The sequence below is a fragment of the Loa loa genome (assembly GCF_000183805.2).
Source record: "Loa loa unplaced genomic scaffold supercont3.17, whole genome shotgun sequence".
Classification (NCBI taxonomy): domain Eukaryota; kingdom Metazoa; phylum Nematoda; class Chromadorea; order Rhabditida; family Onchocercidae; genus Loa; species Loa loa.
Window position 1 is genome coordinate 276,636 of NW_018108197.1, and position 9,351 is coordinate 285,986.

A 9,351-nucleotide genomic window follows, 5' to 3' on the forward strand; every position below is an offset into this window, starting at 1 on the left:
AAGGAGAAAGTAACGATGAGTTACAACGATATCGAACAAGATTCCAGTACATTCTTTATCCATATCGCCATAAAGACAACGAAAACAGTTTTATTATCGAAAAACATTGCGAGCAAACTTGTGATCGTAATAACTGAAATTAAAAGGAATGGTAATAATGAACTGTAAATTATGAATCGTTCCATGTAATGTGCTTTATAGTGCATCAAGTGCGGCCATCGTGGTACTTGCTTTTAGATTAATACAAATATATTTCATCAAGCAATTCTCGATCCGCATCTTGTGGGCAGTACGAGCGGATTTGATCCGTAAACGTCCCTGATTATATTTTTTCTCAAAGTCACTTAGGAAATATCTTGTTAGAATCACAATAAATTTTCAGGAAATGCATTTTTCAGCAACAGCAATCAGGCGTTGGTAATTCTCATTTAGTGCGATGATATTATGAGATAGCTCAAGATCGACGATGTAAATTTAGACGGAAATGAAAATAACTTCTTCTCAAAAGATGAATTGAAAAAGTTTGTTCAGATGGATTATTTTTTGAAAAAATCCAAGTTATCATCATATAAGAAGAAGTTGTGAAGTTGCATTGATTTTGAGTTATTTTTCTATTATTCTTTAGCTATTACTACTTCTTATTCATTTTTATTAATTTTCATCCTACAAATTACGCTGCTTATGTTAGTATCTTTCTAGAAAGGATTTTGCTTGATTATAGAGCAGATCAGGTAAATTTATTCAAAATACTTCTAATTCTTATTGCTTTATTTATAATTCCACTACAGAGGCATTATTTGTTCTTTACTTGATTCGATCTATGATCATTTTTTTTTGGCATATGGGCCTAATCATTCTTTTTTTTTGTTATCTATCAGATTCAAAGCAAACCATACTTTTTTATGTTTTTGGTTATAAAGTTATAAATTAGTATGTCACTTAAAACTGGAATGTCACTAATGCTGCAAACATGTCTGCATGGCTGTGCATGATGCATTTAGACTAATAGTTTCTTAGCGACATTTAATTTCTCGGTTCATTTGGAAATTAACTCTTGCCTGTGACTAACAAAAATCCTCACTTTCTTCATTTAAAATCTCTGAATCATTTTTAACCTCAGTGAAATGTACTGATTGAATGTTAATTTTAACCGTTTCTTCAAGTGACGATATGGTTTCCAACGCTGTTTTAGCTTTTTGTCTTATTAATTTTTATTAGTGATCTGCATAGCTATGGAAGAGAATCGTTTATTTTCTCTTTAACTTTTCATTAAATGTTTCAGAACAGCTATGCTTGCTATCCATAGATAGAGGAGCTTGTAGTGGACATCAAACACGTTATGCTTTCGATCGACAACAGGTTATTCATTTTATAGCGATACCGCAATAAATCCAAAATTATCCCTATGCCTCCTAACTTAGAATTTAAAGAAATTTGTTGAATTTTGGAATTGCTCCAACTTTCTGTGTAATTTTGATAGTGATAGGAAATGATTCTATTATTCAATATAAAAACCCCCACAAGATATGAAACAATGTCAAAAAAATGCGAGGAATTTACGTCCAGAATGAAAGAACTGAAAGATCCCTCGACGCGACACAGCTTGACAGGATTTTCATGAGTTGCTCTATTTGTATATTTGCTCATTCATATAATACAGCAATTTTACTTCTACCTGACAAAATGGCACTTTGATGAATGATAAGTAAATGAACATTTCATTTTAGTTATATCGCTTATTTTTAAAAAATTGTTGTTATCTGTAAATCATCTGTCAATAACTCTGATCATTTATTATCGAATCTTATTGTGTTTGGCTATTTTCTTATGAGGAAATTCTTCGTTTTTTTTTCAAAAGTAGTATTTGATTTACAATTGCAGAATCAGTGCGTATCATTCGAATACACGGGTTGTGGTGGTAATCTGAACAATTTCCGTTCCTTAGCTGATTGTATATCAACTTGTGGACAAGTTGGATTTTGAGTGTTCGTCTCAATTTTAGAATTCCATCAAATTTTCAATATGTAGGCAATGCTCTGCAAAGTCTTAACTCTTGCAATCAGTGCTTTCCAGAATAATGTCAAGTATTCAAGATGAATGAGAGTATTTGTAATTAATCCAGTCTAAATAATATTTTTTTCCGAAAGTTGACGTCTAATAAGCCTGATATTTCTTTTGATTCCTCTTTGACTTGACTACTTATGTCTAAAAGAAGAAAGTTTTCGGACATTTCCAAACATTCCAGAAAGTTTTTGAACAATTTAGTTTTATTACTCTTTTTATGTTTCAAAAACCTTCAAATGCAACTGGGATCTGTTCATGTTTTAAATTTCAATGAATTAAAAACTTGTGTCTTTCTACATATAAACTGATTTAGCGTTTTTAATTGAGTGTCGAAACATCCTTATGAGTTTAATGTTCAATTCTGGATTTTGATTGCCCGATTTATTGTCCAATGAGGAAAAAAACAAGTTTAATCTCCGTAAAAAAATTGGCGGAAGTCGAAATACTGTCATGAATAGATTTTAAAAAATCTAAACCCGATTCTCCTCAACTGTCCATACATGTGCATTTTTGCAGTACCATAGATATTCGTAATTTGTCTTAATAAGTAAATGATTTTTGGTTGCTTGCAAAATTTATGATGCGTTTCATAGTTAATATTTATTTCGAATGATGGTTTAGGAGAATATTAAGGGAAGAGGGGACGATCTTTGAAAACAAACATGACAGATAAGGCTTATCCACAAAAACATTCATTCGTTCAGATTAGAGATTTTAGTGGAATAAATTTAACTCATAGGGAATTGCTGTCTCTGTTTGAAGTTTTATATTTTGCTCGAGACTTTTAGAAATTAATTTTTAAAATTTTCGTAATCAAATGAGCAAATTTCCTTTTTAGTACTTCCACAACAAATTTAGGATTATGTGAATTTTAGTGTAGAGATTGTGACGGTTTAATAAAACAGGAATGCCTGTTACACTAACAGCGACAGTTTTACTTACTACACGACGGTGCTACCCCATGCTGACCATACAGCTTGATATCATTTTTTTGACGAGTTCAAGAGTTAAAAAGTTATGGAAAAAAGGAAGAAGTTTGGTCTCGCAAAACTAAAATAAGGCCTGTAGAATATTAGACTTGTGGCCTGACTTAACAAATACTAAAAAGAAGCTGGATGTACTAGAACTTTCATCTTCAACAAAAGGATGTTTCTGAAAAGAAAAGCACAGTTTTCCATAAATGTTACTACCTTTTATTTCATTAATTACGTTTAAATTGTAAGGGAAATCTCATCGTCAAACCTATTTCCTTCTTATGTTTCCTTTCATTGCGAAGAATCAATCACATAATCTACAATAAACTTTCATGTCATAACGTGTTTTGGTACCCGAATTGATTCTTCATTTCGATTCAGCTAACTGTTTACATTGAAATTTTCTGAAGGAAGGGAATTCGTTTCCTCAATTATTACTGATTATTTTAAGAAAGGTAATTATTTTAAACTCAAAAAACGAAAGTTTAAAATAATCATTTTATTTTAAAAATGTGAATGAAAATTATGCTAAAATGAGTGTTTGATTTTGTTCTAGTCGTATAATTTCTGGTTTCATATAACACTGATAACTGTTGAATGGAGAATATCGGTTCAGACGTGCTATCACATATTAATAGATTTTGACCGCTCAAAATATCATTTCTCCATTGCAAAAATGAAGTCCATTAGGAATTAAGGATATCCATAATTTGCAGACAACCGATTCTTGCATTTCGTCACCTTCTGAAGGTATGACTTTAATGGCTTCGAGTTGTTCGTTAATTGCCAACTTATCCATCTCTTCGTTTCCCTCAATTTTCCATGAAATTCATTTTTGCGTCATCATTTGAGCATATCTGAAAAAGATGAAAAGTTTCTCACCACATCCATTGATCGAATGAAAACATTTCTACACTCATCAACTGATGCAAGAAGCAATTTCGATCAGGTTTGAATTATCACTTTCTTTTCTTTTAAAATAAGCTGTTGCAAGGTGACTCATCCTTTCAAGCATCATTTTTAAGTACGAAGTTTTTGAGTGTAAGTTTTGAGAACTAAACTAACAATTTGACCTTTTCCATTATTGACTCATTGTGGACAACTGTTAATCTTCGTCGCAATTGCAAACCTTCACAACATTCTACTTCCAAGAGTGATTTGTAAAATCAAAAAATCGAAATCAAATTCTGGCTTGGAGGAGTAAACATATTTCATGCATTCTCCCAGCTTTTTTCACGTCATTTTTGTCATCAGTATTTATAAATCGCTCGAAAACCTTTGAGTTACCTTACACTTAGAAGTAAATCAGTGTAACCTAAGTTAGCAAAGGTAAAGGCATCAATTTACACATTTGCGATAGATTAACGTTTTGATATTTGAGGGGCTGAATAAAAAAAGTGTTTTCAGTAATTATTTGAAACAAGAAAACTGGAATGCTTGGAAGATGATTCAACATCCATTTCATTGTGCAATGCAATAGTTTAGAGCTTACCATATTGCACTTTATGTTTTTGCATCTCTCAACAATATCAAGGCAACAAAAGGGGGCAGAATTATTTGAGCAAGGGAGCTGGAATTGGGTGGCGGCTTTATCGAGTTCTCACCAATGACAGCATCTTTGTTATCAGAAAAAGTTTTTGTTCTGATCAAGCGAATGCGTATTTATTTCAATTCATAAATTTTCAGTTCATTTTTGTTTTTCAGTATTGCTACTGCCTTAAAAATGACTGGGAGATGTTAATTGGATGAGGAAGTGCTGTAAAAGGGATTGTAATGAAGATCGTTTCGTATCGTTTCGCATTAACCTAGTGATAACAGTTGTTTGCACTAAGTTTCTTTTTTTTCTCTTAATAACTATGACCTCTTGATTCTTCGTAATTCTTCTTCCTATTAAGACCAATTATGAGCTTTTGAAATTTAAAATCATTTAAGAAATGTATCTTACAGAAATTGCACTGTTTACTATTATCATACCTCTCTCTCAAAAATCCTAAAAATTTTTCACTGGATTTGGAGCTGAATGCTTTGTTATTATCAAATAATGATTTCCCAAAGTTAGAACTGTTTCATACATACAGTTTTAAGGAGTGTAATATAGGGAAGGTGAGCATCTGAGACTAAAAGATTTTTTAATTATATAGAAAGGAAAAGAAAGCAATGGTTGTTGAAAATGATATGAGGAGTGAATTGAAACACCTGATGGCATCGCTTTCTCTCTTCTCCACATTTTTCTCCCATAAATGAATTTCCTAATTTTGGTGATTCTCTCAATCCCATTCAATTTATCAGCTGTTTATTTTCTTCATCCATATTCTATTGTATTGTCAACTTATCAACTACCATTCATTTGCTCCTTTGAATATTTTTGTCATTCAGTCAACTGTTTTCCAACCCCTCAAATCGGCTATTACTTTTTCTCAATCATTTTTCTTCAAATTTCTAAAGTATAAGATGACTCAACTGATAATCAAATCATTCTATGCAGTGGCTATTGACAAAATTCATTGCAAAATTGATATTAATTAATTTTTTAAAGGAATGTGTCTAAAATATCTCATCAGTTTGATTCGTTCGAAATAAAATTTTTCAATTCTGAAATAAGAATTATGAAATTTCAGCTTTAGCTACAGGTCCGCTTATTTTCTGGTCATAATTTTGCTTTCTTTTTACCTCATTTCTCATATTCACTTATATTCTAACACTGATGACTGTTTGGTGTGCATTGTCTGCACTGTGTATTCAAATATAACACATAAACTACAATGTTCACTTTGGGATTTAATGGGATGTTACTGAGACAGAATTGTAGGCCAGATCTAGCCGTGGTTGACTTTCGGATATTCATCACTAAACATCACCTTTGCCTGAATTACTTATTGATTACTTCTTTATCAGATAGTAATCAATAAGGGGACAACTCTTACTGTTCTCTCCGATCTTGTTTCGCGATTACAATCATATAGCTCTAGTTAGTTCCTTATCGTTATTACCACTCTCTTAACATGATCCTATCTTTATTATTTTATCAATATCGTCCTAATATATCATTCTCATCATGTTATCTTATCATTGGCACTATTGCCTTCCCATCACTAACATCAGTCTTAAGAGAGTTTCGAGCATCACCCTAACTTATTATATCTGTCGGATTTCTTTTTTCCTTCATAATCATCACATTTTGATTCTCAAGTTATCGTTTCCCGTACCGAATTATCAATACTATATGTTACGTTTAGTTTATCATTTGTCAGCATCTGATTTCATTTTATTCCTACTAATATATTTAATACTGACTTTTGGACTGATGCGTTGATCCACTCGAGAAAGCTTTGGGGCATAAATGTCACTAAATCGGCTGCCTTGAAAAACGCAGAGGAAAAATAATGGGATGAAATAAATTCTGTTCTTGTCATTCTTTCAGACTTATTTTTCGATAGCAAAATTATTATTGTTTTTTGTGATGATCTTAAAAATTCTTGAATTCGTTTCATTTCGTTTACATTTTCCTATTCGCAAAATGAAACTAGCAGGATTTCGAAAGAATTGTCGTGATGTCAAAATTGTCAAATTGTTTCTGCCAAGTAACTGGAAGTATTTCAGTGTGCGCAATATGATGTCGTTAGAATCAATTCGAGATTTCAAAATTGAATCTAGATGATGATCTTGTCGGCAAAGTGTGATGAACGTCATTTCACCAACCTTTAAATTGATTAATTATACTGCAAGATAAGGGTGATGCATTATTAGTCATGGGACAGTCTAATAAATCGCGGTGAATTTGTATTGAATTTTTATTGACTAATAGCAAGATGGCAGTGGAATTAATATTGAAGAGATAGCCATATATAAACATAGAAAATAAAAAAAACCTATTTAGTTAAGCTTTCTTTTTTTTTTGTTTAATTTTCAATTTATAAATCCAATTTTCATTCTGAACACTTTTGCTGTATAAAGGAAGCATTGAAATATCACGTTTTAATGCAATTTTTTGGATATTATAGTGAAACACATACACTAACAATGGGAGAATAGGCTTACTTATTTCTTGAATGCATAGCTGTTGTCATCAATTGTGTAAGCTAAGTTGTAAAGAATGCTTAGTACTTGTTACTTTTGACATAAGGGCAAAATTTATTGATAGGAAAGAAGTGTCCCACGCTCCAATTGAAACTAATCTCTATGAGCGAGAAAAGGAGTGTGGAGTTGTCATGTCACATTGATATGTGATACTTGAAATTTGGTGTAAGAACATATATAACTGTGGATTTATTCAAATTCAAATCAATTACGGCCTGTCCATCCCTCCATTGTCCTGCTGATCCAACAATCTTCACAATTAGGAGCGATTCGTTTTCGTAATATACCTTGAGAAGAATTAGAAATCTCATTTAACAGCTAATTTGCGGTCTTTGAAAGTGAGTTCGTTAATTGGTCAGGAATAAAGAGAAGGGGTACAGACGTGTAGAGGACTGTGAGTGATGTTGAACTTTCGAACTCGAATTCATTAGAAAAAATTGTTTATTACCGTCCGGGTCGAATGGAATACACGAGGAGGCTGAGAGGCGGCAGCAAAAACGTAGAGGAAGGGTTCGTATGGTGCTTGCTGTGCCAGGAATATCGGTTGCAGCAGTTACCGGAGATAAGGAAGGAATGGGGATGGGATGGAGGTGGTGTTGAACAACTGTTTGCCTTCTTGCACAACTTTCGAATTCAATAAGCAATGGTTTCGTGGTCTAAGGAAACATTTCCTCCATATCTTCCATCCTTTACATGTTGTGAAGCAATGCAGCGCATTGCACGCAGTGTTTATTTCGCTAAATCAGCAGTGATTTGATTCAGCGCAGATAACACGTAATCCAGGAGACAATTAAGGGATGCAGAAATGCATGCTGCATGCAACTGCCGTCGTCGATTAATTGTTACTGTTGCTACTGCGTTTGAGTGCACGCATGTACATGCATGTATGTATGGAGACATACATTTGTAATGTATTCCATTCTGATTAGGCCGATAATCAATCATTGCATTACCGATACCGAATTAATCTGTTTTCTTGCTCAGGTTGTAGAATTATTTATGTGTTCCTTCTTTGCCAAAATATCCTAGGATTGGTTCATCTAGCGGAATGGTGGTTTCCTCATCTCAGCTGAATCATCACGCTTTGTCGAACTTTATTTCCACTTCTCATCCATCTTCCATTCAGAACTTCCTTTCAAACCAATTCTCGAACGGTACAGGAAGAATTCGAAGTATACCCTATACCGTTCGAGAATTTAATTAAATTCTATTACTATTTGTTGTTTACTTTTGGTAACTTACTATCCTGCGTTGAAATATATTTTACAGTATTTAATCTTTCTATCAAATTAGCAATAATTTGATGAAGTGTGATAGAAATGCGCAAGTATGATTAGTGGATAAATGATCATTAAGAAGGGATGAAGTTAACGATGAAATTCGTCATGATAGCTTCTCTGAAGCACTATCATTAAGCAGATCGTCTGCTCGGCTCCATTTGTCAACCCAGCAATCATTCCTAGCTTATTCCAAGCTGCCAAATCTTCCCAATTTCTATCATGTGTTCGAGTGGGTCTGCTCCACCAGTCTGACTGTCTTTATCGCCTGTCTCATTAAGTTCATCCATTAAAATCATTCACAATGATGACAATTACACAACTGCTTCCCTTCTGCTCATCTCCCCCATTTATGCTTAGTTTAATGGATATTATTTTTTCAGTTGAGATAAACACGAAATATTTATATTGTAAAGCAGGCCTTGTCTTCCTTGAGACATTTCGATCGCCAATTTGTCACCAAAATCAATCCTAAAGGAAACAACTCCTTGTATTTATATGCAAAATTTCTTTGCTTCGACCGTTTCAATTATTTAGTCGGTACGACGGATAGTTATAGCTATTTTCGAGTGGTTTTTGCACATTGTATAGTCAAATGAGCAAGGCATTTGCCTCTAAAAAATATTGGAAGCGTTTCATTTCCAAGAAGCAATGGCTATAACTATCCATTCTATTGATCGAATAATTCATTTGGTATCTCTTGAAAACATTTTGGTAAATCAATCAATTCGCTATAATATAGTATCACCAATAGTTGCTTAAAACTTCTCATTCAAATTTCTATCTAATGGGATAAAGAGAGGACTTCTCAAAGTTAATTTTTCTTCCCTTTAATTTTATTTAACCGAAATGCCTTAGTTCAAGGAATTTGCTGAAAAAAAACATTGACTAAGAATGTTGTGTTGTAGCCAGCTTTTCATCAACAGTAAGTAAATACTGAAAAGGTCATTTTATTCATT

At 32.9% G+C, this 9,351-nt stretch overlaps 3 protein-coding genes across 3 annotated transcripts; 1 reads left to right on the top strand and 2 right to left on the bottom strand.

Annotated features, from left to right (window-relative positions):
* Positions 1-15: 15 nt before the first annotated feature.
* On the top strand, positions 16-1,983 carry LOAG_00187 (hypothetical protein; the record flags this gene model as incomplete). The annotated part of the gene is made up of 4 exons (XM_003135727.1): positions 16-164; positions 383-417; positions 1,283-1,359; positions 1,882-1,983. 4 exons carry the CDS (start codon positions 16-18, stop codon positions 1,981-1,983), a joined length of 363 nt encoding a protein of 120 aa, XP_003135775.1.
* A 4,295-nt stretch (positions 1,984-6,278) lies between these two features.
* LOAG_00188 (hypothetical protein) lies at positions 6,279-6,728 on the bottom strand (the record flags this gene model as incomplete). Its single annotated transcript, XM_003135728.1, has 2 exons — positions 6,279-6,397; positions 6,539-6,728. The coding sequence occupies 2 exons, from the start codon at positions 6,726-6,728 to the stop codon at positions 6,279-6,281; spliced, it is 309 nt and encodes a 102-aa protein (XP_003135776.1).
* Positions 6,729-7,462: 734 nt separating this feature from the next.
* LOAG_00189 (hypothetical protein) lies at positions 7,463-8,060 on the bottom strand (the record flags this gene model as incomplete). The annotated part of the gene is made up of 2 exons (XM_003135729.1): positions 7,463-7,771; positions 7,890-8,060. 2 exons carry the CDS (start codon positions 8,058-8,060, stop codon positions 7,463-7,465), a joined length of 480 nt encoding a protein of 159 aa, XP_003135777.1.
* Between the last annotated feature and the right edge of the window lie 1,291 nt (positions 8,061-9,351).